General features: G+C 40.7%; 2 protein-coding genes across 4 annotated transcripts in view; both read right to left on the reverse strand.

Annotated features, from left to right (window-relative positions):
* The window catches only part of efna2a (ephrin-A2a), a 110,624-nt gene extending 105,075 nt beyond the window's left edge, over window positions 1-5,549 (reverse strand). Inside the window, exon 1 of one of the 3 annotated variants that reach the window (XM_081602936.1) lies at window positions 4,410-5,549. In XM_081602936.1, the coding sequence (XP_081459062.1) occupies window positions 4,410-4,552 (143 nt within the window). In that variant the 5' untranslated portion in view covers window positions 4,553-5,549. The remainder of the gene's footprint in view (window positions 1-4,409) is intronic. The other 2 variants (XM_081602935.1, XM_017302528.2) reach the window with 2 other exon arrangements.
* Window positions 5,550-10,497: 4,948 nt separating this feature from the next.
* ptbp1a (polypyrimidine tract binding protein 1a) lies at window positions 10,498-26,201 on the reverse strand. The gene is made up of 16 exons (XM_008399173.3): window positions 26,081-26,201; window positions 25,274-25,330; window positions 25,017-25,047; window positions 20,790-20,850; window positions 20,464-20,636; window positions 19,975-20,121; window positions 19,516-19,686; window positions 18,870-18,980; window positions 18,551-18,731; window positions 17,914-17,991; window positions 16,857-17,017; window positions 15,567-15,600; window positions 14,397-14,489; window positions 13,417-13,633; window positions 13,210-13,287; window positions 10,498-13,079 (listed from the first exon to the last, which is right to left on the reverse strand). The coding sequence occupies exons 1-16, from the start codon at window positions 26,086-26,088 to the stop codon at window positions 12,947-12,949; spliced, it is 1,734 nt and encodes a 577-aa protein (XP_008397395.1). The 5' UTR covers window positions 26,089-26,201; the 3' UTR covers window positions 10,498-12,946.
* Between the last annotated feature and the right edge of the window lie 1,628 nt (window positions 26,202-27,829).

A 27,829-nucleotide genomic window follows, 5' to 3' on the forward strand; every position in this document is an offset into this window, starting at 1 on the left:
GAGAAAGTTGGTCGGTGTCTTCTGTGAGCTGGGTTAATTTGGTTTAATCGTAAAACAATCTAAATATCTCACTTTGTTGGTACATTAAATGATGGACTGTCAAGAAGTTTAAAGCACCTTTTAACTGAAGCTTAATGTCAGGACAGTGTGCAATACAACAAGTCTTGGTTTGAGAGGAAAGCAGTTCTGAAACTAGAGCCTTCTGTGGAAGTATTTATGCTGCTGCCACCGTTTCATCTTAGAAATTGGTTTTCTTCACACTGAGATGCAGGTATTTTTTTCCCCAAGACCCACATCTTTGTAGGCCACAAACCTCAGTGTTGGTCCCTCCGGACCAGAGCACCTCATTCCACATCTTTGTTGTGTCTCCTAAACGGCTTGTGAGAAACCGATTCTCAGGACTTTCTCCCTGCCACTCGTCCATAAATGACAGATTTGTGGAGTTTGTTATAGTAGCTGTCCAGTGATTCTTTCACCTGAGCTGTGGGTCTCTGCTGCTCCTCATCATCCTCTTGCCTACTTCACCAATTAATGCTCCCTTTTCCTGCCCCGTCAGTTTTGGTAATGACGCATTTGAACCACGTTCTTTCCACATCGAGACGACGGACTGAACATGTTCAAAGCTTGAGATTTAATGACGTTTCTTCCTGACCTTTCTCTGCTGCGTTCCCTGGTCTTCATGATGCCGCTTGTTCACTTACGTTCTCTAACAAACCTCTCAGGCCTTCACAGAACACGTTTTTACTGGGAATCAATCAAAAGCGGGGGACTCTGTTTAGTGAATGAGTTTCATTTAGGCGCATCAGAGTTAAAGGGTACATGGTAAGCTTTTAGAAATTGCCTGTTTGTCCTTGTTAGTCACTCAGATTGATTGAAATGTGACAAAATGTAAAATGGCTTAGGCAAATCCTTAGGAGTTGCCTTTCTGAGGCACCTTTTCCATATATAAACTTAAGTTTGTATTTGGCATTACACTGAAATGTTCTTGAAAATAAAATCAGTTGGGGTGTTACGCATTTAAGAAGGAAGTGCCTGCTATTTTCCCCCTTGTCCATCTACGGATGCAGCATCCTGGACCTTAAATGAAAAATGTTCAACTTTTCTCTGAGTGTGACACATCTATGACATATTCAGCAGAGACAAATTTGCAAAGTGTGTGGGCGGTGGGACAGTGAACCTTTAATTTATTTTCTATGTATTTAATCAGGGACAAGACATAATGTAATATTCCACTAAGGACAAAAGCAAAAATAAAAAATAAAGTTCAAGACCTTATCCCTGTTAGGGCTTCTAAAACCTTTTGGACTACAGGTGCAAAGAAAGCCAATGAAAACTAGAAGCACCATGAGATTTCAGGAACATGAATAAAAACAGAAAGCTGCAGCACGCTGAATCCTAACTGGACCCTAAGTCCCAAGTCTGTGCTTGTGGACTTCTAGGAAAGGAGCTCTTGAGCTGCTTTTGAGTCAGAAAGGACATTTTGGACACGCAAAGAAAAAGACAATGCACAATTTCTGATCAATTAATTCACGCAGTTATTAATTTTTCTGCACTTTCAGTCTCTTCACTCTCTCTGGCAAGTGCTTCTGTTAGTGTGCTTCTCGTTAGGTTTCAGCAAATATGTGGAAGAAGAAGAAGAAGAAGAAGGTAAACTGGTCAGATGAGACAACGTCGTATGTTACTCTTAACACACCGTCCTCACCTTGAAACATGGTAGTGGCAGCATCATGCTGTTTGGATGCGCATTTTTTTCCTCTACAAGGACAGGGAAGCTGGTTCCTCCTTCAAGACGGCTTATATGCATGTTCATCTCATAATGACCCAGTTAAAGTCCAACAAGGGAAAAAGTTTTATTTCCTATGAATAAAAATGATTCATTATTGTAGCTGTAGAAATTACCGCACATCTTACAGAGTCTAATACGAGTAATTTACTTTTTTACTACAGTTATAATGATAAGAGAAAAAAAAGCAAACCTTGCCAACAAAACCAAGCAAGTGACTTTAATTCAAAGGAATCTGGAATACATGGAAGTGGATGACCATCACAGGAGCAGCACTGTGGGGATCAGTGTGTGTGTGTGTGTGTGTGTAAATGCAGAGAAAGGCAAAGCATGAGCAGTGACAGTGCCAAGGCCTAGCGGAGGGGGGGGGAGGATGAACCTCTCCGCCGCTACAAAGCCCAGGCTCACTGCTTTAGCACCAATGCATTTTTGATGTACCCCCGTTTTCTTGCTTCTGCTTCTCCGTAAGTCCCTGATGGAATAACAGCGCCCCCAGCAACCTCCTATATAGCTTAAATGTAGCCTGTAACGCTCGCGCTGCGTAGGTGTTTCGGTGTGTGTGTGTGTGTGTGTGTGTGTGTGTGTTTCGGTGTGCGCGAGCGTGTGTATGGCAGGAGAGTGGGAGCGCAGACAGACAAATAGAAAGACAGAAAGAGACTCTGGGAAAAGGAGAAAATGTTCCCCCTTGCCTATTAAATATTTGAGGAGCCTTCTGTGGAACCGCAGTTCATTCGGAGACGGTGCCTGTGTTGGCACGGGATGTGTTTGGGTGATGCAGGGAGAGTCAGGGCGTTCAGGTTTAGACTAACTCAGCCATGAGCGAGAGAGGAAGAGAGAGAGAGGGGAAGGGAACGCTTTCACTGTTTATGAAGCACAGGCGGGTGTGAGATTCTCACGGCATGATAACCTTGAGTAAAAATACCACCTAGAGTTACACAATAAAGATCCAATCCAACTGCTTTCACTTCTGCAACATTTTGTGTGGCCGCTATAATATGCAGTAACGTATTCATTATTACGACAATAATAACGTTATTACATTTGTTTACTGTCATTTTGAGTTTGATGTAAAAGTTTCGGCAGAATTAAAACTTAACGGGTAAAAATGCTGTTGATACAGGTTGTTTTTTTTGTACCATATTTGATACATTGAGTTTTTTTTATTACTATATTGTTAATTATTGCACTTTTCCAATATCACAAGGTATATTTTGCACCACAATAATCACGTGTAGGTTCCCATCTAGAGATGTGCTTTGTTTTTCTTGTAAGCAATGTAAAACTGGTGGCTGGTGTTGCTGTTGCCTTCTTTCAGCCAGCTGACTGGCAGTGCACAGAAACAGGTGGGAGTAGTGGAAGTGCTTTAAGCTGGAGGAGCAGGTTGCTAGCTTTTAAAAAAAGAAAAACATTCATTAGATTTTAAGTTTTTGAAAAAAAAGGAAAGAAAAAATATATTCTCATCCAATCGTCTGAAATTTCCTTTTGTGTCATATTTGATACGTCAGGCAAATATTGTCATGAATCTGCCAAAATGTCACTAAGCTAAACTTTTTTTTTTTTGTGGGGGAGGACAATTTTTCCTTCTCATGCAAAATTTGTCAAATATATTTAGCAGTTAGCTTACTTTACACGTTTGCTCGACATGTGAGGGGAGCTGGGGAAAAACTCTGACCACGACAGAACTTTGCTTTCAAGGACAGTTGATCCATGACGGGAAATTTTCACATCAGAACTTTCTAAAGAAAAAAAAAACAAAAACAACCTTCGGCATACCTCGATACCGATAACTGGCACGTGCCTACTGTTTATTTACCTGACTGGGAGAGGGAGGGAGGGACAAACAGGTACAGAAAGAAGACAGGGTGATAGAAAAGGAGAAAAAGAGGCTGTCACAAAGCATTAGTCAGATGGACTGAGTGTGCTCCTGCGCCATGTCAATGAGAAACCGAGGGAGAGAAAGAGAGCGAGCGAAATGTGAGCGTTTGCATGGCTTGTGTGTGTAATGCATGAGTGTGCAGACCCTGAAACCAGTTGAGAAGAGGTAAAAGCTTTCTGCATGTGAGAGAGAGAGAGAGAGAGAGAAAGAGAGAGAGAGAAAGAGAGAGAGTAAATCTCCAGACAGTGATGAGAACAGGAGGCAGCATGCCCTCATTGTTTAAAACAAAAGATGCCCCTTGTGCTACATAAAACATCCAGTGTCTGTGTGTTCAAAAAACAAAACAAAACACATCAATATTGCATTTTCAGCCAAAACACAACGGAGATAGTAAAAAAAAAAAAAAAAAAAAAAAAAAGCATTAAAGGTAAACAAACAGAAGAGGTCAGACAGAATATTTCAAGCAGTGGGAAACTGCAGATCCTTCCATATTTCAAGGCACTGTTGCCCACTGGTAAGGTTTGATTTTGAGAGGCGTGCTTGGCAGACAGGCAGTCCTTAAAACACAAACACACACTCTTTCTTTCTCCATCTCTCTCTCTCTCTCTCTCTCTCTCTCTCTCTCTCTCTCTCTCTCTCTCTCTCTCTCTCTCTCTCTCTCTCTCTCTCTCTCTCTCTCTCTCTCTCTCTCTCACACACACACACACACACAAACACACACCTCAAGGCCAAACTTTAAGGAAAACTCACTTGGGATTGGAGCTGTTCCAGTACACAGCGTGTCTGTCAAATATGATCTTCTCCTCCGCCCACACGGAGACCCAGGACAGGACGGTCAGCAGCACCAGCTCCATCACACACCTCTGGCCAAGCTGGTACAGCATCACAGCCATCCGAACGGAACCTCTCTCTCTCTCTCTCTCTGACAAAAGCGGATCGGGCTTGTTTCGCTGCGTTGCTGCAGAAATCCTCTCTCGTGTCTAGATCATGAACGTCCGTCTGCGCGTCTTTGGCGGAGCGGGGATCGCTAACTGGTTCGATTGGAGTCCCGATCACCCCGAGGGCGTTTCAAGTCATAATGGGTTGGTTTGAAAAATCACTCGGAAACTTCGTCGGCTGCGTTCAGAAGAAGCGGGATTCACATGTTATTTACGAGCGGCGGGATGCTGCGAGCGCGTCCGAAAAAACTTTTCTCCCCATTACGCGCAGTCAGGAGCGGTGGATGCGCCACATTGGATCAGATTTCCCCCCCACCACCACCCGCCGCCAGTCCCCTCCTCCCTCTTCCAGGTCCTTCTCCAAAAATTCATCCAAGGATTTGGGATTCTATCGGTGATCTCCTCGCTGCTCGGCGCGAACGAGACAAAATCCGCCGCACATATTTCTAGAGATGTCTAAGGCTGACGCACGCCAGACAAAATCTGACCCTTTCGCATCCCACGCGGGCGACCTTATTTTCCGCTCAAATTTAAAGCGCAATAAGAACTGCGAGCAGGCGCGAGCATCCTCTCTCACTGCATCCCAAACTTGGTTGATCCCTCCGCCGCCGCCGCCGCCGCAGCAGCAGCCGGCTCCGCTCCAACGTGACTCCGGTAACCTGTGCGTCACGGTGAGGACCAGGTGCGAGCGGGGAGCCCGACGGGTTCAGTCACAGCTTTAATCCCAACATGCTTCTCTGCAACCTCCACCTATGGCGGCAGTGTTACTCACTGAAACCCTGATTTGGTGTAAAGTAACCCGCTCCATCTCTATCCTCCCTCCCCTCCCCTCCCCTCCCCTTCCTCTCTTTCTCTCTCCATCCAGCGCTCACTCCTCTTTCAGAGCGGGCGGGGCTGGTGGCCCGCGCTCCCTCTGGGGACCAGGGGCCGGCTGACTCACTGCGCCCTGGCGATACACAACGGAGAGCGCGTAGAAGTCATTAAACACTCATTAAAAGTTAATTAACGTAAAATGCGCCATAATTACGTGGTTTTTTTTGGAGGGGGGGGGGGGGGGGGGGGGGGGGGAATTCTGTTCTTCAAATGAGTCGCATTAGCGCTCAAATGGAAAGTCATGCTGAATCTCACTATATAGGAAACCAAATCTTATCCAGAACCGGCCTGAGGCACAAACGAACAATGCAGCTACATGGGGCGTCCAATCAAAGAGCTCTATTATCATTAATTGCTGCAATATAATTCAAAGCTAAAAACATACAACAGAAAGACAAAAATGTTTTCATAAACCAACATTAAAAAAAAAAAAAGTTTGTTGTGTATAAGTAATGTTTTGACATTCCATTATTTAGGGAAAAAAAAAACAATAAAACTTTTCATTAACAACTGACTGTTTGCCGTTTTCGAAATGGACATTATTCCAAAATTCAGATGCCAGTCACATTTCCTGCCACTACACCCCCGGATCTGCCTGAGAGAGGAGGAAGAAGGAGAAGACCTTCTGATGGATCGCCGCAACAGTGGAGTCATTTTTCATTAGAGTCCATTAGGGCCCAAATGGCAACCAGGCCGAGTGCCGAATGTAAAACTCGAGAGCTGCAAACCTCCTGACAGGTTTCAGCGAACTGCGGCGCTCCGTCTTTACCCCTCCACACACAACCACATGTACAACCAGAGAGACGTGGTCCTCAGGACTAGAGCCGATCTTGTTGCTCTACCCCCCCCCCCCCCAAAAAAAGTTTGACACATGAAAGTTACACAATTTCTAGGCCCTGTACTGATAAAAATCATTTAAAAAGTCTGTCATCACTAGAAATGTCCTATGAAAAAAAATGGAGCAAAATACACATCATTTTTTAGGTGGGCTTATAAATAGTATACAGTTCTGTACAAAGTCACTTGTTTTTTTCTGATCTCAATGATTGGAGGTATTTTAACTTCAGACATTTATAGCAAAACAAAAAAATGTCCAAGACACAAACATTTTTGCACCCCTCCTTTCACCATGCCGCCCAGGGCAGAGAGCCAAGTGGCCCATAACAAAACCCAGCACTGTCTGCATCTGCAGTGAACAGATTCCGGAGCAGAAGCATCATCTTACTGTATTTTGGTTTGCCTCCTAGCCCCCACCTCCACCTCCACGGGGAGGTGGATGAAGCTGTAAGTGCAGTGTTAAGCGCCGCTTCCACAGGGTGCACCATGCTGTTTCTAACATGTGTTGACAAGCTGTCTTGCGCAGAATGATCTCCAGCGAAGATCAATTCACTCTCAGCAAGATGAGAATTGATTCAGAGAAACTGTTTGCAGCAATTTCATTTGCATTCTCAATGGGGGAATGACAGTTTATATATATATATATATATATATATATATATATATTTATATATATATTAGAAGACTGGTACATCATACAGTATTCTGCGTCTTTCCATAAGTAGAAAAAATAATTACTCCCATCATCCAACTTTAACCGAACCTTCCTTCAGCTCCATCTTTCCCATTTTATTTTCCCATCTCCGTTAGATCCTCTATGCAAAGTGGCCTACTTTCTCTCTCCTTGCAAAGTAATGCCTATAATTTGGGCCGTGCATATTCTAGCAGAGAAAGAGCCCATGCACCCCCCCCTCCACCCCCCACCCCCATAACCCAAATACAGCTGCATGTTGTCCGCCTCTGTGCATGAATTATTCAACATCTGTCTGAGGCGTGCATATAGAAACAGGTAGATTGTCTCCTGGTGGTTCTCCTAAATGGAGCCACTATATACTAAAGACATCCCTCACCTCCGTTGCAGGCTTTTTCCTCGTCTGCGTCACTCTGAAAGTGAAACCAAATCTCATAAGCTGACTAAACAATACTCGACTGATTCGTTTAAGGCAGCATATTTAGTCGGCTTAAATCTGGGCATACGTCCTCTTTTAAAGGGGTGTTCAAGCTTCAACCTTACAGCTGGTTAAGACTTCGATTGCTCTGAAACAAGGACGTGACCATCGAGGATGAATTGTGAACCCGGTTCCAAGCTGCAAACCAGTAAAAAAAAAAAAAAAAAAAAGCAATCAATTATTAGATTTCCGGGTCACACATAGCATTCGATCTGGTCTCATTTGCTCGTCTGGCGGTGGCAGGAACTGATCTGGTCACAACTTGAACCAATTGTTAAGCCCAACCCCCCCCTCCCCCAAACCTTTCTGGATACCCAGCAGGTTCACATTTGTGTGGCCTTGGGAGTTTAGCTGGTATTTCGTTGATTAGAGACCGCTGGTCTAATGTAAATAAACGTTTCCAGATGTGGCTGAATTACCATTTCAAGTGGGCTCATTCAGCCGTGCTCGTTTAGGAGCGAGGGACTAATCGAGGGTCCAAATTCAGAAGGCACAAAGGAGATGCTGACCCACACCGATAGTCAGCCAGCCAAAAGAAGACTACTGTGCGTTTTCCTCAAATGCATAACAAACGAAACCGAATGCTTGAGATGTTCCAGTTGAATAATGTCTGCGTTTTCTGATACAATGTCTTCATGAAGCAATTTTTTGTTTCCGTGTATACTGTGACACCGCAGCTCTTTCATTTAAGGGTTGGGGCTGCAGCAGGGCGGCTCGGTCAGCTGACTCAAACAAGGTTACTTCAGGTTTCCCTTTCTTACTAAAAGGAGAAATTTGACTCAAAAGTTGTTTCCCCTCAACTCTCCTGGACTCACAATCACTCTGGGTCGAAAAACCTTTTCTCACAGTCATGCCAGGGTCGTCGTCTGTTGAATTTCAAAAACTGTTTTTTTTTTTCCCCTTGATGTTATCGAACGCACACACACACACACACACACACGCACACACACACACAGCGCTCCAGGTCAAATAATTTGCAAATTTGACACTTCTGGGGTTGCGACAGTCTGTTCTGACAGACCCACCTATCCCAAAAAAGGTTTATATTCTCCTGGCTAATCCTATAAATATTTAATACATTACTCACTGGAAAATGAACAAGAAAGTTAATACATGATCTTTGTAATCAATATATTGCATAGATTTAGCTGCAGAAGGACTAAAAGTTTTCATAGGCGTTACAATCATGTGATTTTCACGTTCACATTTTTGTGTCGACAGTGTGATGTCCTGCTAGTTCGACTCGAACCCTGAGAATCTCACACCGACCTACATGTAAGAGAAAGAAATGCAAACCCTGTGTCCTAAAACAAACTTGCCATATTTTGTCTGCAGTGAGAATCTAAACATGAGTTGGTTACACATCCATCTAAAATGATGCAGTCTCTTTGCATTTCAATATATTCCAGAGAGAATTGAGCATGAACTTCTCTCTGCTTCAAATGACTGATTATGCAAAGTGAGAGATGCTCAGAAGTAAACAAGGCTAAGCAGATTTTTTTAAAACAGTTAACAGCATTCAGGACAATTGAGTAGCAAATATTTACACTGGAAATGCCTGTGCTGTAGGAAGATGGACATCTACTTCTTTTGCTCACCGTCGAGCTGATCTGTGGCCGTTTTTCCTTCACGTTTTTCTGTTTGTCATTTTCTGCAGTTTTGTTTTTAACCAAGTAGTACACCGTCCTTCAGAACCAAAATCTCATTGTGTTTAACATTTCCAAAGGACTAAACGCCACATGACATATCCTACCTTTGTCCTTCAACAAGGACCACTTGTTCACCAGATAAATGAGCTCACTGCTTGAACTACACACAACTGTCTGTATTATGCTCTAAATTACTTGCCATATTGAAGTATTTTCTAACTTTTTTTTTTTTTTACCTAAAGTTAATCTGGTTAGTTAGGATGGAGTGCTATCATTTTGAGCATTAAATTATCAAAACAAATCTAAATTTCTGAAGTCTGTACTTTAGGAAATAATGCCTGAAAACTCAAACATTTTCCATATGTTCCCCCACATTTATTCAGAGTTTTCCGTTAATAAAAACCTAGATTCCTTTCAGAAGAGGGGAGGGGAATAAAAAAAAACTTCAAAGTGTTTTGCTATTTAAAGAAATGGCACCAATGCGCCTGCTACAACTGTGATTTTCAAAAGAACTTGGAGCTTGCTGCATGTAACATTTTACTCCACAAGCTGCAGTCTCCTCCTCACCACAAATAGATCCAGGAATCAAATATGCTCTTGCTTTATTTTTCTATAAATGCAGGGAAGAGTTGAGGTTAGTCCTGTTCACTGCTTTTAAGTCAATCCAAGTAAAGGTGTAGCTCTGGAAGGCTTTAGAGATCAATACACCAGCTACTAACGCGGTGCATGGCAGGTAAAGTCACCTTTACTTTACAAGCCGACACCACTTTCATAAACCACGAGCTCCCCCTAGTGGTGGAGAACACGCACAACCAATTTGGTTTGGAGGTTTCACTTCACGTCCCGTAAAGGATGCCAGATGTACTTTACAGCAAGCGTTTCAGATCAATAATCCCATCTCATGAGAAATGTTGACTTGGTTTCCATAGCAACACTTCCCCCATCCAAAAGAGCGAGACATGTAAACATTGAAAAGATCAAAGCAAAGTGCAGTGTAGAGGTGGATTATCCTTCGTGAAGGTTCGGTGGACTTGTCAAAGGATGAAGCGGAGTCCAGATGAGCGGTCAGGTCAAGTTTCAGATGGAATGAGCATGAAGTTGGAAATAGTGAAGGACTTCAGGCACAAACCCACCAGTAGTAAACAGGATGTGGAATATAGAAAATGTTACAGAATTGTTAACCGGCACAGATCGGCAGCGCCACAGGAAAGCAAAAGAGACAGAAACCAAATGAGGCCAGATGAAAGAAGGAACAAACTAAAGATTTATTAAAGGCAGCAGAAGATGCAAGAAACAAGAATGGCAAAAAAAATTAAAATAATAAAAAAGGGAGGGGGGAGTGGAGGGGCGGGTGGGGCACATACAGAGACACTTCTGTGTTCAGATAGTTTAATGTCTTTGTGTTACAAAAGTTTTTTTTTTTTTCCTTTGTCGTTTTCCAGCTCAGGCGAGCTCAATATGTCTTCACGGTTTATCAAAATATACATGTTTTGAACTTAAAGTGAATATAATCCAAATTATTTTGTGGTACAAAAACATGAATATATACAATCATGAACCCCGCTTCATACATTTAAACCCCAACCCGCCCCCTTATAAAAAGAAAAATAAAAGCTTTTAAACAAAAAGTAAAAGGCATTTAATCTTCTACACTGTTAACATCACAGCTAAGACTGTGTTCAACAAAGTATCCATTCTAAAGCCATCTCTGCCAAAGTAGGCTCTTTGTAAAGTGAAAACATACAGTATAAGCCATCACCTTGGAGACGTCTGAACTGAATCCATTGTGGTCTTGCAAAACAGCAGGAATGTGCGTTAAAAAAAGAAAAGGAAAAAAAAGGTTCAGATGCTACAAAATAGCAGGGGCAAAACACACTTTGGTCCTCAACAGCAAAAGAAAAAAAAAAACCGTCTGCAGCTACATGAAGCTTTGAGTCATGCATAAGAATCTTTTACAAAAATAGAAACGGAAATCTTTTACTGGTCCGAAACTACAGAGGTTGGGTGGGGGGGGTTTGTTGGAAAACTGGTGCTTGACACACGCAGGAATGAGAGATTGTTTAAGACTTCAGCGTGATGGTGCCTGTTTGGACTTAACTGGAAGGGAAAGTGCACAAACTGCCTGTGGCTTAAGTGGACACAGACAGGGAATGAGGCAGGGCTTCCCAACCTTCTGGTTTGCTGAAGTTACAGAAGATATACTGGTTGGATTTCTTTCTTTTTTTTTTTATATATATATATGTTTTTTGTATTAAACGCAGCCTAAGACTGTCATTCATAAACGTGCGAATGCCTCCAAGCTGCCCTCTGTCAGGTGGGATTACCTGATTATTGTTTGAAAAGGCATCTCTGCAGACAAGTGTGATACGAGATCTGAACGAGAGGTAAACAAAGTCCACTGACCAGGCTTGTTTCAGCATTGGAATAAAAACGCAAAGGGACAAGGCACTCCACTAGCCATCAAACTCAGCTACTATAAGCACAAGTCAGATCAATTTAGGCAAAATACATGTAAATCTACTCTTAAAAAGAAAAGATAAATGAATATATAGTTTTACACGCATATATATTTATATATGAACGTAACCTGGTTAAATGAGGCCCCAAAACCCACTAAATGGAAGTGACAGGGGGCTGTAAGACTGAAAGGCTGGATCCAGCTCTACATCAGCAACAACACACCTAAACAGAGCTACATCACCTAAACAAATAAAAAAAGAACAAGGGATTTAGCATCTAACTGACTTACATTCATAGATTCTAGATACGTATGATGGGGCTATATGCATACAAAAGATAAAGAATGGTACTTTTAAGAAGAAAGGAGATTAAATGAGCCACTTTCCCCTTTTTTAAACAATGCTGGTAAATACCAGAAAAGTATGGAAAAAGAAGCCAGAGCAGACTGGCTTTGGGGCAAAGTAAGGCACAAGATTACAAACATTAAAAAGAAGACGACAAAAAGAAAGGGTCATTACAGAATAACTTCTGATAGTGGTCTGGATCCTCAGAAGGAAATGGGAGGGTAGACGCAACATAAAAAGTAAAGATGGATGAGCGCATGTGTCAAAAAAAAAGAAATAAAAAATTCTTCATCTCAAACCGTTCCTCACTGGCCAAACAGGATTAAAGTGGCTATTTTTTTTTTTTCCTTTTTCCCAAAACGGTGAACATTTTCACACAACCAGAAGAGAGAAAGGAATGCTGAAGTGGGTTGGGTACAATTAATCTCGATGCGCATTATGGTAGATTATGGTCAACATGTAAAGTTGGTCAGATGGCTCTACTTTGCCTCCAATACAAAAGTGTTTTGGTTACAAAATGTTGCCCATTTTAGAAATCCTAAAATTTTGTCAAAACAAAAGCAATGATTGGGTTCTGCTGTTGAATTTAGTGTACAAACAATATTAAAGAGAGAAAAAAAAGGAACTAATTTTAAGCAAATTACTCGACAAGCGCTAACATGTTCTAATAATAATGAAGAATGTAAACGAACCAGCCCAACTAAAGACGCTAATTTGTGCGTGGCAAGAGGGAACATCATTATCCATCTATTATGTGTTTGGAATATCTTTTCCTTGACAGCAAATGACAACATAAAATATCTGCTGCGTTACTACGCTTAGGACAGAAGAATCAGAATGACATGGATCAAATCTGAAATCTAAACTAAACCTAAACGGGGGGAAAAAAAGCAATAAATGGGCAACACCCTCATGGAAAAATAAACAGTATAAATATGTTATGAAGGCCATTTCCACTGAAGGCAACCTCGAGAACAGTGGCATTCAGATGGAAGGAAAAGGTGCAAAGAAAGGCACTCAGATGGTGGATTTTGAGAAGGACACTCGGAGGTGATGGTTCTCTCCCAGATCATGGTTGTGGAACTCGATGAGGCACTCGATCGCCTCTTCGACTGAGCCCATCTGGATCAGGGCCATCTTGCGGTCCTTTCTGTTCAATTACAAATAAAGACATTTTCTCAAAACGAAGCCATGTCTAACTGTGTGACTGCTACAACGGTTTCAGCCGCACAGAAAAGAGACGGTTTCACCTTTGATAATTTCAGAAACCTGCAACTTACTGAAAGAACTTAAAGGCCTTGACTGTGGCTCCTGAGCTTGCAAAGAGTCTTTTGAGATCATCCTCCATCACAGAAGGCCTGAATCACACACGTGGATGAAAAAAAAGAGAAAATTACTAAAAACCAATTTGGGTTGAAGGTTTTTCTGACCACTAAGCATTTTGGTGCTGATTGTAAGACGACAATCAAAAAGATGGAGGCACTCACGGTATGTTGGAGAGGTGGAGTGTTGCAGACGGTGGGAAGATGTTGGAGTAATTTTTGGAGCCAGGCTTCTTGAAGCGGTGAAGCGGCGAGTTGCTGAAATCCTTTGTGAGGCCCTGGTCCTCATGGCCTTCTCTGGGCAGCTGAACTGTTGTGTGCTTCGACAACGTCACGCGCATGGCCCTGCCATGGAGACGCTGGCCATTCAGGTGGCTCATGGCTGAAAAGGCCAGCAAAGTCAGGATCTTAAGTTTTCATATTAACAACTCGCAATAGCTTACGCAAATAAAATTCCTCAATCGTTTTCCTTCTTTACTCCCAAGATGAAAATGTTTATATATTTTGCTCCAGGTACTGATTAGTCTTTCAAAGAAATAAAAATAAAATAAAAGGTATTTTTCTGGTTTGAAATACAATTTTAAAAAATGTTCCAGCTGAAGTCATTTAACTGCTTCATAAATGTGCCGTTTTGAACATTATAACATTTAAATGATTAGTGTTTTGGCTGCTTTCTGCACAATTCTCTCCACATGAAAAAGAATGGAAGCAGCAGGAGGCATTACAGTGTGAAGCTGACTGCAAAGTGTAAAAAATACTAATAAAAATCCAGAACACTACAATAAAGTGGATGACCAATAATAGGTTTTTTGAATCTATGTACATAAACAGGATAAAATCGTCAAAGCTGGACCGCTTGCTGGGAGTGTGACAGACCTGACATTTCAGTAGAATAATAAGTATTAGAAGACGACGTTATTAATACCAGGCTTTTCATATGCTTTACCCGAGAATCAGATCATCTTAAATAAGCCAAAGCTGGAAGATTTGAGCTGAGCAAAAAACATTTTACAACCTCATATAAGGAAACCCAACAGAATCCCAAAAAGCAAGGACAAAACAATACATGAGAAAATGGGAGGATCACCATTAGCAAGATTAAAGATGGAGATCAAAGAGAGAAAATTGCATGTTGTCTGGCTTACCTAGCTGAGCCTGTGTGCCATCAGACATCTGGACTAGAGCGTTCTCCTTTTTATTAAACAAGATCTTCACTCTCATGACATCACCGTACACACCTATGGAGAAAACAGTGTGTCACAACACCAGAGCAATAAGGAAAACATGTAACTTAGTATTAAAAAGGAGCCACACAGCCAATCACAGCAACAAAAACTGCCTCGACTATTAAATCTGATCTGAATACAGTTCTGCTAAATTAATCTCAGCTAGTGTTTGCACTATTCTATTAATATTCTGCTTTACTTTGCAAACTAAACCTAGTCAAGTACTCCAGAGGCAATTACACAGAAGACTATAACATCTTTAAAAAGAAGAGGCAGTGATTTGAGGACAAATCAGTAAGAGTTGTAAGATGAGTAGTTTTGATCAATTTGATCAGGCAAGGAAAGTTGATTATTTGGCCAACTGGAGGCCTAAGCAGAAACATGCAGAAATGAACTACACATGCACATACCCTAAATAACTTTGACAAGAAAAAAAACAAACAAAAAAAAAACACTAGAGTGACAAACTGAGATATGTGTTAACTCTGAAATCAAAAAGCAGCAGCATTTCATATTTTTAGTGCACTCCACATCCAAAATGTAGGTTAAAAACAGTCCTCAGTCTGTGGGCCACAAAATATTAATTTTAAGAAACTAGACTTTGAATTTTTTATTTTATTTGCAGACTTTACTGCTCCAGAATCAGTTACGTTTTGACCTATATTCACCAACCTTAAACTTTTACAAATTTAACTGAACTCTAATAAAATAATCCCCATTTTTCTTTTTAAGTCAGGCAACAAACAAATTTAAAAAAAGACTCTGCTCTTTGAAGATAAAAAAAAAAGCTAATGTTTCTTGCCCGAGGTCATTAAATCAAGGCATTTAAAAACTAAATGAAATGCTGCGGCTTAATGTGACGTCCCACCTCGCTTTTCCTTACACAACCCCACAACAACCAAACCATTCAAACCCCCAAAAACAGACACCCCCACCCTTAACCGCTCTGCAGCCTGATGACGAACCATCAGTGGTTAAAAACAAAACAAAAACAAGTAAAATGAACAAAGCCAACAACATGAAACAAGACATGCCCACCTCGCCACATAACAGTAGTAATAAAAAGGAGATGAAAGGATGATAACGTACCGAAAAGAATAAAGAGGCAGTGTGGCGTAACGGTCTTTAGAGACAGCAGGGGGGAGGGAGCAGCGGGGGGGAGGGAGGGGCCAAAAGGGGAGAGGGGACAGGGGACAGGGGAAAAGAGGCGGAGCGGAGGACAGTGGAGTGGAGTCGGGACATGTCCGCAGGCGGCGAGGTCCACAGGAAGGCCACAGTACCATGGAGGAAGGAGAGGCATGAGAATGATGGAAGACAAAGTTTGAATTGAAAGATGAGGGAGTGAAGAGAAGATGTGATGGGGGGGGAAGGTGTGGTAAAATTTTTATTTTATTTTAAATCATGAGTGCCAAGGATGTGTTTTCAATTTGTGGGTCACATCAAAATTGGGCACAATGTAAGGAGGGGAGAAAGGGTTGGGCAGATGGAGGAGTAGTAACAGGGAGGTGCCAGAAGGGAGGAGGACAGAGGGGAACAATTGGTCATGGGGCGTGCAGTCAGTCAGTTGGCAAGATATGAGGTGAGGGAGGGTGTGAGGGGTGGAGAGGTTTAAAAACAAAAAGATGGAGAAGGGGACAGAAAAAAAGAGAGAAAAAGGTAAAATGAAAAAAAAAAAACAAGGTCAGTATACACAAAGAAATGTAGTGCTTCAGACAGTAGAACTGGCTAAATTAAAATGCACTTTCACTATGGGAACACTAGAAGAAAAAGAAGAGAAAAAAAGATTAACAATGAAATACAGAAAAAAGGCAGAGACAATATATACTTTTAAATTACACACTATGCTTTTTTTTAATGATTTAATGATTAAAATAAAGCTAAAATCTGCATAAATTCTAAATGCGCATCTTTAAATTTACATGGTTCACAAAAAGATGCAGCCACAATATTCGCACTGAGCATGACAGACTATGCTACACGTTATATAATAACACTTAAAAAGTAATATTGTCTCTCCAACAACTTAAGAATGATTTTAACTAATGGATAAATAAAATGAAGATATGAAATGTTAAGTGTTTACTTTCTTTTTTTTTTTTTTTTAAAGAAGTTAGTTCTCAAACAAACTTAAAAATTCACAGTGAGCAAAGTGGCAGGTCAGAAACGTAGCAGGTTTGGTCAAACACAAAGAAGTCCTGAAAGAAAGGAGCTTTTGACTTTATAAAAACAACGGAGCAGTTTAACTTTTGTTGATATGAGGGAGAAAGAGTCAAACAGAATAGTTCGTCCTGAGCAAGTGAGTTCAAGTTCACAAAACGAATTGCAATGTTTCATTTAGCCACAGTGACTGATGCTTTCAGGCCTAGTGAGGGTACTGACCTCAGGGTTCAGGTTGCTGACCAGCAACACGTTGTGTCCCCCAGTGGCAGTGAGCCCTGATAGGCCAAGCCGGCTGGCTGCGGCTGCCGCAGCAGCCGCCATGCTGGTGTGACCCACGCCCAGGGACGCCAAGGCACCGGGAATCCCAGGAACTGACAGACCTTTGAAAAGAAAAATAGAAATTCCTTATAATTTAATTTCCTTCGACAAAAAAAAGAAAAGAAAAGCTAAATGCACCCTAACATAACCCTAATTTCCATGCACATACTTATTTCATTTATTTCATACTCAAGGTTGCATTTAAATTACTTATATCACACTTATGTATATATTTTTTATATTACAGTTTAAATATAATTTGCGGCATCAAGAAATCTGGCTGAACTAAAAGCGTTGCAGGTATTTCAAAGCTCCTCAAAAATTTTGAGATCAAATATCGACTACAAAATTCTGATTGGTGCATCTCCAAACAAAAGAAAATTATGTAGCATCTACAAACATTTTGTACTGACCAGCCTGTAGTGCTGTGTAATTTTATCGATTCGACAATTTTTATCGATATCTTTTTCCTCAGAAAGTATAAATTTTTCATCTGCGAGTATCAATGCATTAAATCCTACTTTGAGTTTTATGTCAAATCCACATGAATGAAATGACAGTTATCACACCTGACATTTTTTTACCCAGTTGCACATGTGCATAAAAAATTACGTGCAATGAAACAACCAGTTACAATTAATTAATGAAATGGATAAATTACATTATCTAATATAAGTAAAGACAAAAAAGGTTCATTTTCTCCATAACCAAATACACAAAGCCAAAAACATTATTTAAAGCACCTAGTATTACACATCAGTTCAATTAATTCAATTCAAAGTCTATGGAACAGTCACAAAATGTCACCAAAATCACTCTGGCCCTCTAAAATCTTTCAGAAAATTGAAAAAAATGTATCAAATGATATCGTTTGCTTAATATTATGACATATTGTATCATGAGCAGAATATCATGCATCGTATTGTATTGTGAGATTAGTGTATTGCTACAGCCCTACCAGCTTGCTGGATGGCAAATGCTGGGGGGAAGGCATGCGCTCCACCAAACGGCGAGGCTGAGATTATACCTGGAGCAGCTGGATGACGAGCAAAGGAAAAAAAAATACAGCAAATTTCACCATTAACATCAAAGTTTAAAATATGCATTTGAAAAAAAAATTAAAAATACTACAAAATAATAGAAGTGAAACCAGTTATACCTGGCAATATTTTAAGCCTTTATCTGATGTAATTTTGGTAATTATAGCTTACAGATAATGAAAATTCAGAATTCAGTCTCAGAAGATTAGAACATTACATAAGTTCAATAAAAATGTAGATATTTTAAAGAAATTGCTCCTTTAGCATTAACACAACGTGGCACTGAGGCCACTAGCCTGTGAAACCTACGCAGTGTCACAGGTTGAAAGCCCAGCTTGTCTCTCTACTTCCTCCAGACTAAGAATGATTTTCATCGTCTGAAAGCCATAATAATAAATAAAAATTAAGAAAAAAGGCTTGAAATATTTCACCATCTGTGATAAAACAATATGTGTCTCAACTCTTAAAGAGTGACAAAAACTATTAAACCTTTTCACAACATTCACATTTTTGAGATGTGAACAAAGCAAATAAAAAAATAAATATAGATCTTACTAAATGCAGCAGCTGCCATGGCCTGTTGGTCAAGTGAGGGCTGGGAATCTGCTGTAGGAAGGTCAGGGCGGGTGTAGTCCCTGCTTTTGTCGTTGTTGTACTTAACGTTGAGGCTAGTGAGCTTGGAGAAGCTGATTCTCAGGGTACAGCAAGCATTGTAGATGTTCTGGCCATCTAGAGACTAAAGACAAGAACCAATCCTTAGACCACTAGTAAATGTTCCGTAATCACACTGCTTCACTTTAGACTGGTTTTAGCAAGGACAGCTCAAATAAAGCACCTAGTGATGTGTGAACCAGTGGTGTCAAACCAGTCTTACCAGTTTAGCATGCTGAGCTGTCATGGCGTCAGCATACTGGATCAACGCCTGGAACTGGTTATTCTTAGTGAAAGTGATGATCTTCAGCACGGTTCCAAACTTTGAGAAAATCTGAAAAGGAAGAGCTACAGTTGGGCGCCATTTTCCACCACACTTAAAAAAAAATGTAAATAACTACTGCAAAGGTCCTGCAAGACAAACTCAATCTGGATTTAAGATGAAACCTTTCACCACTGACGATGCTTCAGTTACAGATTACATCTCAGACTTACACCATAGAGACGAGGTGAATACATAAATTAAATATTTAGGTATATTATTAGCAGCGGAGTAGGTAGTAGTCTTCCTGTGTACACGTTAGCGTAATCAAAACCGTTCTTTGTTTATCCCAGGCATTGCAAAAATGCCGGCAGCCAATTTTACACACCATCTGCAGCAGTTGCAAACACATTCAAATACAAAGAAAAAAATAAAAAAAAGATTTTAAATTTTTATGCAAATAGTGATCAGAAAATGAACTTAGAGCCCAGCTCATTAGTACAAACTAAACTTATTGAATACAAGTTGATCAAATCCAATTAATCAGACATTCTAAACATCTGTAACCATCACAAAAACCTAAAATCTGATACCACAGTGGTACTACCTGATGCAGAACATCCAGGGTGACGGGGTAGAAAAGGTTTTCCACAATCACTCTGAGCACAGGGCTCTGGGCTGTGGCTCCAGCCAGGCTGCTTGCATCTGTGGGGATGGCCATGCTTCCCATTCCACCACCATGCAGGGCATTGACTGCCTGCAGAGCTGCCTGGGCACGCTGAAGAAACAGAGATACTATCTCACGTTACACATTCAGAAGCAAAGAGTGCAACAAAAAGCCAGGTGTTCAAAATACTAAAATGACTTCTAGTGTAAATATCATTTCTGCTTTCTTAAAACAATTTAAAATACTAACATCATCCCAGATTGCTGGGTAACATATGAATGAGTCAGTTTGTACCTGATTATTTTATTTTCGTACACCTATTCTATTGTGACATCAATTATTTTGACAACTCTAAAAACGGCCAAAAAGATGATTACGTTGCTCAGATCGAACTCTTACCACTTGGTTGGGAGAGTTGTCCGTCTTGAGCTCCTTATGAGTCGAGTACTGCATGTAGATGGGGTGGTTTCTGATGACGGGGGTGACAGAAGAGTAGTAGCTCACCATCGTCTGTGCGCACTCTTCACTGTTAAGCTCCAGAAAGGCCTGCAGAGGGAGCACCGGATAAACACGCTACAACACCATGTTGCCCACGTGAAGCACTTTTAACTGGAACCAATAATGGCTGTAAATAAAAGCCATTTACATAAAAGGAAGGGGGATCTAATCTCATCCCATAGGAATTCCTAACAATGAGCATTGTTTGACCACAAAGCCACGAGAATGCAACAAAAGAATGATTGTTAGAATCATTCTTTTCTCTATCTCTTGGGCCTAAGAGATAGAAATCTGATCTCTTAGGCCCAGCTTTGGAGATGAACATTTATTATAGGAAAAGTGAAAACCTTGTAGGTTTTGCTATAGAGTGCAACATGTACTTCTCCTTACCTGGTTTTTCCCTTTCAACATCAGCAAATTAGTGACCTTCCCAAAGGGCAGTCCCAGGCTTATAACCTCGGCCTCGTTGATGTCATTGGGCAGCTTGCGTACGTGGACCACACGTGACGGGACACCAGGACTGCGGACATCACCTTTGAATTTTTTGCTGTCGTTGCCATTGGCTGCAGGAGAAAACAAGAGGCTGATACAATCAGGGAGGGAACATAAGGCTCTGGTTCTTTGTGAATAATGGATTGAGCGTCATGGCAACACAAACAAGACGGACGCTAAGCACCTCAATAAAAAAAGAAACCCTTTCGTAGCAACCCCCCTACCTGAGTTCATGATATAGGGTCCGTTGGATATGCAGGAAGAAAAGAGTTCGTCGGATCCCCTCTGCAAGAGGAAACAGATATAAATAAAGGCTTATTTCACTGTGTTCACCAATGAAGGCACAGCATGGCAGGTGAGGAGCACAGTTCTCATATTACTTAGCAATTGAGGGAGAACCGCGGCAGTAACGTGATAACCAAAAGAAACAGTTTCAAAGAAATGCCACCGTTTTTCACTGGAAATAATTCTGTTGCTAAACTTGTCAGATAATAAGAGTTGAATTCCCTTCTCACTTTCTTCTTCCAGTCTAGAGTTATTAACTCTAGTTATTAGTTAATAAACCAACAAAACTGACCTACATACACACAAAAACACTGACGGAACATAATAGTGGGAGCATCATGCTGCTTGAATGTTGATAAGTCAGCAAAAATGTGAGTTGTTCAGAAGTGAGACCTAAATACAAGACGACCCTGGAGGAACAAAGGGAAATGAATCGACCCGGGGCAAAGGTCAACCTTCAAACATGCAGCCAATGCTACAAAGTAACGATTTAGATAAAAACATTTATATGTTTGAATGAACCAAAGTCCAGGACCTAAAACCAACTGGAAATTGGTGGCAAAAGTGGAAAATTGCACTGAATCGCTCTTCACAAGCAGCAGTGTCAACACAGAAACGCATTGATAAGCAAGGCAACATGGAAACCATCCCAGTAAACCCAGTTTGCTGTGTGCCTTGTTCAAGCTTTCCTTAGGAGATATAAAGTGCTGTTTCAGGGCCGTTTCCATGGCTCAGTGTATCGCGAGCCGAGCAAGATGAAGCATAGAAGTCACATGAAGTGGCTCAGCAGTCTAAGCTCTACATCGGCCCACAATGGACGTCCTGTTCAGGCTGAGACTAGGGGCATTGTTACCGAGCCGTGCACACATATGGAGCCGCAAGGAGACTCTAGTATTTGAAGAGCCCAGAGCTCTTTACCAGAATCCACCAAAAACAGGTTTGTTAGCATTCTTGCTCGCTGTGCGTTTCTAAATAGGACAGGGAGGAGGGCGGGGGAACGAGAGGAATAAAAGTTTGAGAGAGACGCTCTAAACATTGCAGAAGGGAAAGGCTGGGCCCACGGCTGTAAACGGTTATTACTGCTCATAGCCTCGCAGACGTTTTGACTGTGACCTAAATCGATAGTGCCCGCAATCACTCCCAACATGTAGCAAGAATATGCTAATTTTGAGAATCATTTAAAACGTTTAGGTTTTCATAACACCACTCACTTAGGAATCATGAAGAAGTGAATAACTTTAAAACACAACGTATATTACCTCGTATAATAAGCGCAATAATGAATGTTAGATGAGTCACCGTGAAGCTCAAAATAATTATCTAACAGTGGATGAAACAATAAGCAGCACACAATGATAATTGGGATAGAGTCTAAGCTCTGGTACCAAAGTCCCAACTACATGATAAAATATAATAAATATCCAGCGATACAGATAGCTGACGGGCGGAACTGTAAAAATAAATTAGAAAAATCTTCATAGGTCAAGGGCAGATGGAGACAAAGAGAAATGCAGAAAAAGCACCAATCTGACTCCGGGGTTGTGAGAATGCTGCGTATCTTTATCAGTCAGCAGACTTGCTACAAACAGGAAGAGCTCTGAGATCAGGTTTGGTTCCAGGGTTTGCTCAACTTCCTCTATGGACTGTAGGCTGGAGTCTTTCACATTTTACTTCCAAAATTCAGTAAGAACATTAGAGCCAAGCTAGAGCATCAACTTCATAGACAAACTTACAGCTTTCACGGTGTAATAAGAATAGTTTTTGAACGAGTGTGATAGAAACGATACGATACAAACAAAAAAAAAAGAAAAAAAGTTTAGATTATGCAATTTTTAGGGCAGTTTCAAAGCCATTTCCTCTAAAGTCAGCTAAATGCGCCTCATCTTGTTTACGTTTGTTGCTTGTGGATGACTAAGAGTATAATTGTAACTGTCAGGAAAAGTTGACACTAGCTCAAATCCGAAAACTGCACAGCTGCTTCTTTTCAGTCCCAAAAGCTATGAATCAAACTTCCTTCTCTCCTAGATTTTCCTGGAGCATTTTGTGAAACTGTATTATCAAAGAGGATTTGACGCAGCATTAGCTGCTGAAAGGAAACATATTAGCGGTTCTAGTAAGAAGCCGTGGAACAAGATCTCACAGGAAAGAACAAAGGAGAAGACGAGTACAGGTAGAGACATGTTTTCACCATGATCAGATGAGGCTCTACCAGACGAGGGGGGGAGGGAGCAGAGCCTCAATGGGGGGCTACAAGGGGGGAGATCGGAATGTGACCACAGCATGCCAGACCTTCTGCCCAGACAGAATAATTACAGATTCCAGCAAGGCAAGGCTCCATAACTCAGCATCATCATTACCGCAGTGCGTTATACCCAGAAAACAAGAAAGGTCCAAGCTAGCCGATAGCATTTAACCTCTAGTTCCAACCAGGACGGATTTCAAAAAGTAAAAAGGTGCATCGTGACTCAAAATAGAAAAAAAAAAAATTCTTTACTGGAATGAATAGGCTGCGGGGTGTGTCACTGTAACAGACACATGCAGCAGAGATCTTGTTTAAACATTGTAAAGACCTTTGGCCGTGAGGCTGATCGCTGTTGTGGGAGGATGGTTATGGCTCTGAGTTACGATCAATTAGTCCACCTACACGTCTCTCCCCTGGCACTGTTACCAAGGATTACTGTTTAAGAAGGAATTTTTATAGGGAGAAAACGTTAATGAACAAGAGTCGAGCTGAAACACCAACTTGTTTGTCTCCAACTGCCCCAATAAATAGTTGCAGAGGGTCCGTGACCTACATCAGTGAAAAATTTCCCCACATTTTCCCCCCCCCTACAGTAGTCTTGTACAAATTAGTTTTTTTTGTCTGTTTGGGTTTTTTTTACAATGGTTTCCAAAAACATCATCTGGCCCAATTCAGGCTTCTTAGCATTCCAGAAAGGCCCAGAGACCACACGAAATAACAGGAAGTGTCATTTCCACAGCCACACATGCAAACAAGCACAGTACAGGAAAACAAGGAGCTCCACCTCTAAAAGAAAAGAAGAAAAAAAAAAAAGGCTTTTAACCAAATTATCACACATTCAGCATTCGCCACCCTGAGTGGAACTGGCCGACATGCTGACAGCTCAGACGCACGTAATAAATGTTTCATTAAGTCTGGTTGGCAACGGGAAACCTGTGACACATGAGCAACCGGTTTACACAACCACCCTAAAAATAGAGAAAGCTCAGGAGAACTAAGTTTGCATGACTAAGACCGAATACATCCAGAATTTTTCATTTCCTCTCAGGCTACTACATTTAAAAGCAAAAAAAGAAAGAAAGAAAGCTTGAACTCAATTTGTTCCTTTGCAAATTACTACCCATGGACTCTCATTTCCTATTTTCCTACTTTCATGTGGTGCCCATATACTTACCCCATAGTGCATCAGTCTGATTTTCTTTTTACCATTTCCTGAGGTGTGGAGACTTGGCCACACAAATGCACACATCTAATCTACGAACTATCTGTACATAATTCTCTGATAATTGACATATTGGAAAAGACGTAATGTGGTTGCAATCCCCGTTTATGCCAGTTGACTTGTAAAATAAGAAAGATTATGACTTCTGATAAAAAAAGATAACTCAGAAGGCCTTCCTGTTTAGCTATATTAAAAATATTTATCAAAACTGTATCTTTTCCTATTTCCCTTTAAAATTATAGCAGCAGCAGAATAAAACATCCATTGCTCCACTTAAAATAGTATACTATGACATGTTTGTTTTAAATAAACAGACTGACAACAGAAACAATCCCTGTAGATATGAATAAAGAACCTGCAATTATCACAATGGTAGCCAGATCTAATTTTAGGGGTGAATAATATCAGAAAAACATAAAATTTTTATTATGCATTTGATATGGCTTCAAATACATGTTTTCTCATGTCCTGTCAGATTTTAAGAAAAATAAATGAATGCCACTTAAACTAATACATTGTTTACTGACGGATAGGGATTTCTGGTTCATCTTTCAGGTCTGACCTGCCAACCCCCAAGTCCGAACAGACCAGAAAATCTGGCCTCCTGGTGCTTTTATATATGAAAAAAAAAATTGTTCAGCCCTAAACAACCGTCAAAAAGTCTATATTAAGGATTTGAAACGAAACACAAGAGTGGCCTACCTTTGTGCCAACTGATATGTCATGGACACTGCTGTAAAAGTCAAAGAAAATCCGGTTATTCACAGCTGAATAAACAAATCGATCAGTTTTTGCTAAGATCAAGTTTGTTTGTTTTTTTTTATACAAGTGAAGCGACTTCCCTATTCCAAATATGCAGTACAAGACAAAAATCAAAAACTAAACGAGCAACAATGCAACAAAAATAAAAAATAGTAGTTAGAAAAAAGAAAAGAAAAGAAAAGAAAAGAAAAACTCACTCAATTTCAGGGACGTAGCCGGATCCCAGAGGGTACAACTCAGTGGCGTCTAGGCGGCTACAACGGATTGAAAACACAAGTAGAGGCAAAACTTCAGAGTGGAAAATTTACACGAGTTAACAATGACACGAAAGTCGATCAAGTTGGCTTTCGCCGCGCAGCTTCTCGGTCTCTCTCTTTATCGAAATCAGTTAACCAAACTAGCAGAACACAGTTGAACTGCACAATACGCTATTATTCATCCTACCCTATCCGGATAAGATAACTTGATTAAATCAACGTGAAATGTTGAGGCCAGGCATTTTCAACATGGCCCTGAAACTCCGCGGATAAATGAATGCGGAAATGAGACACGTTGCTTTAGCTAACCTCTCGAGTTCCCGTAAAAAACCAAGTTACAAAGGTGCAGTTAGCCAACATGAACTACTCAGGCTGTGCGAGAAAAAGAGAAGCTGTCGGTAAAAACGAAGTAAAAAGATACATATAACGGCTTTTCTCACATTAAATCGTTTTTTCAGATATATAACTGTATATAGAGGGTGATAAAATAACTAAAAACTACCAACTTTACTAACGGATAGCAGTGACGCTAGCAGCTGCTAGTTAGCGCTTCCTCCTGCTAACTGTTGCATGTTTTGAAGAGGAAAAAAAAGTGTTTCGAGTAAAGTTTTACAGCTCCACTGGTTAAACAGCGGCAACCTGAGAAGTCAAAACACTTAACGAAACCCCAAACATAACATACTCAATCGCTTCCCTAACGGTTTGGTTTAAAAATATAAGTCTTTAAGTAAGCTTCTTTTCACTCACCCGTCCATTGCACAAGAAAAAAACTGCAGGTCTGAAGCGAAGGTAGGGCGGCAGACTTGCTTGATTTTCTTACAAAATGGCTGAACACTCGGAGGCGAGCGCTGATTAGTCCAGGCAGCTCCAGGAGCCAAAAGTGGGAGGGGACAGGCTTCAACGCGAGCGCTGATTGGACAAGACGACCATCATTTTCAGAAAAAAAGGAGGCCGCGGCAAATTTCCAGCAGGATATATCAAGTGGTCGGGGTTTTGTTTTGAGTTCAGAGTAATGGAAAGGTTACTACCAGACAGCGCTGGAATAGGCTAAATAAAGAGAAAAGGTTATCTTCGAGCATTTTGTCTTACATGTGACTCCGCGTGCAGGGGATCGAAAATCAATGTCTTGCCTTATGACTCAATCAAACAATAGGCACCTGGAAGGAATGAATATACATTGCCTTAACCTTTTCCGTATTTATCTGTGTTTATATGATAGTCCAATGCCATAATTGACAGCAAAGTGAAAAGGAAATTAGTGGTTTTCATTTTTGATTTGCAAATAAAAATCTCAAAATTGCCTTCTGCTGATTCTGTTCTGCACCATGGTTGAAACTCGCTTGAATATGGAGCTAAAATTATATACTCGAAAGGCTGAAATCATACTATCTGTGAACACCAATTGTCATTTCTTTACATACCAATTAGGTTAAGGTCTGCATTTTGTCTGGGCCATGCTTCAACATAAGTATGGTGCACTGAGAGCTACGCTGCAGTCTTGTACGCACTTGTTAATGTCTTGATGTGCTCCCAGTGTTTAAAGCATTTATAATTCACGATTTAAATCTTATGATTAGAGCCAACAAATGCACCGTCTTAATCTTTTAAGCTAGTTTATCTAATTTGGTGTTGTAAGCCTCCACTTGTAATGAAAATCAACAAAAGAACTGTAAAGGTCACCTGGCACTCCCTGGAGACCAATTCAAACCCACAGAGGGGTTGAACTACTCAAGAAGGATTACATGACACTGAGTGAGGAACAGCACCGGTTTGGGTGGGGTGCAAGGGGGGTGTTGAGTGAACACAGTGTCAGGTCATGAATGAGCTTGTTTATATTTTTTTAACGACTTAAACACGAGAAATACAGAAGCATGGGATAGCTCTGAAATATTTAAGCATATTTTCAAAACTGGAAAAAAAAACACAACAACAGGAATAGTCCTGTTTAGATTCCGAGTGATTATGAGATATCGAGGACTCAAATGTGACTGTACAATTACCATGCTTTGCAAAGCTTTAAAACCACATTCTGTAATGTTCCAACCACAAAATTCAGAGTATTAAAGTGGAAAGAAAATTGTGTTCTTTACGGAATAATCTAACAAGTGTGGTAGTTTTATTTAGCCTATTTTCCTCTAGAAGTCTTGTAATTAGTAAATAGAGTTCATCTGTTCTGTGAAGGCCTAAGAAGGTTATTAATGAATATTAGTGAATAACTTCATGAAGCCAAGAAACATGGCAGGCAGTTTAAGAATAACGTTATGCAAGGTTAGGTAACACAACAATATCCCAAGCTTTAAAAAGAAAATAAAAAATCTTACGGAGCAAAGTTTAATCCAACATCCAAAAATGGAAATGTCAACGCACAACTATAAACCTACCAAGACGTGGATGTTCCTTTATCGGAGAGGATTACTGAGAGGAAGATCTGGATGGGTTGCAGAGATCCACAGCTCAGTCGGGGAAATTTGTTGATAGGAAACCAGTCTTTTTTAC

This window comes from Poecilia reticulata, chromosome 22 (genome assembly GCF_904066995.2).
Source record: "Poecilia reticulata chromosome 22, P_reticulata-male-v2, whole genome shotgun sequence".
In the NCBI taxonomy this organism is placed as follows: domain Eukaryota; kingdom Metazoa; phylum Chordata; class Actinopteri; order Cyprinodontiformes; family Poeciliidae; genus Poecilia; species Poecilia reticulata.

Bases quoted from the DNA above. Each gene is read 5' to 3' on its own strand.
- ptbp1a (XM_008399173.3), bottom strand. The intron at 20,637-20,789 runs GTAGGGGGGTTG...TTTCTCCTGCAG, and splicing joins ACCCTATATCATGAACTCAG to CCAATGGCAACGACAGCAAA. The intron at 13,080-13,209 runs GTAAGTTGCAGG...GTAATTGAACAG, and splicing joins AAGGCCTTTAAGTTCTTTCA to AAAGGACCGCAAGATGGCCC.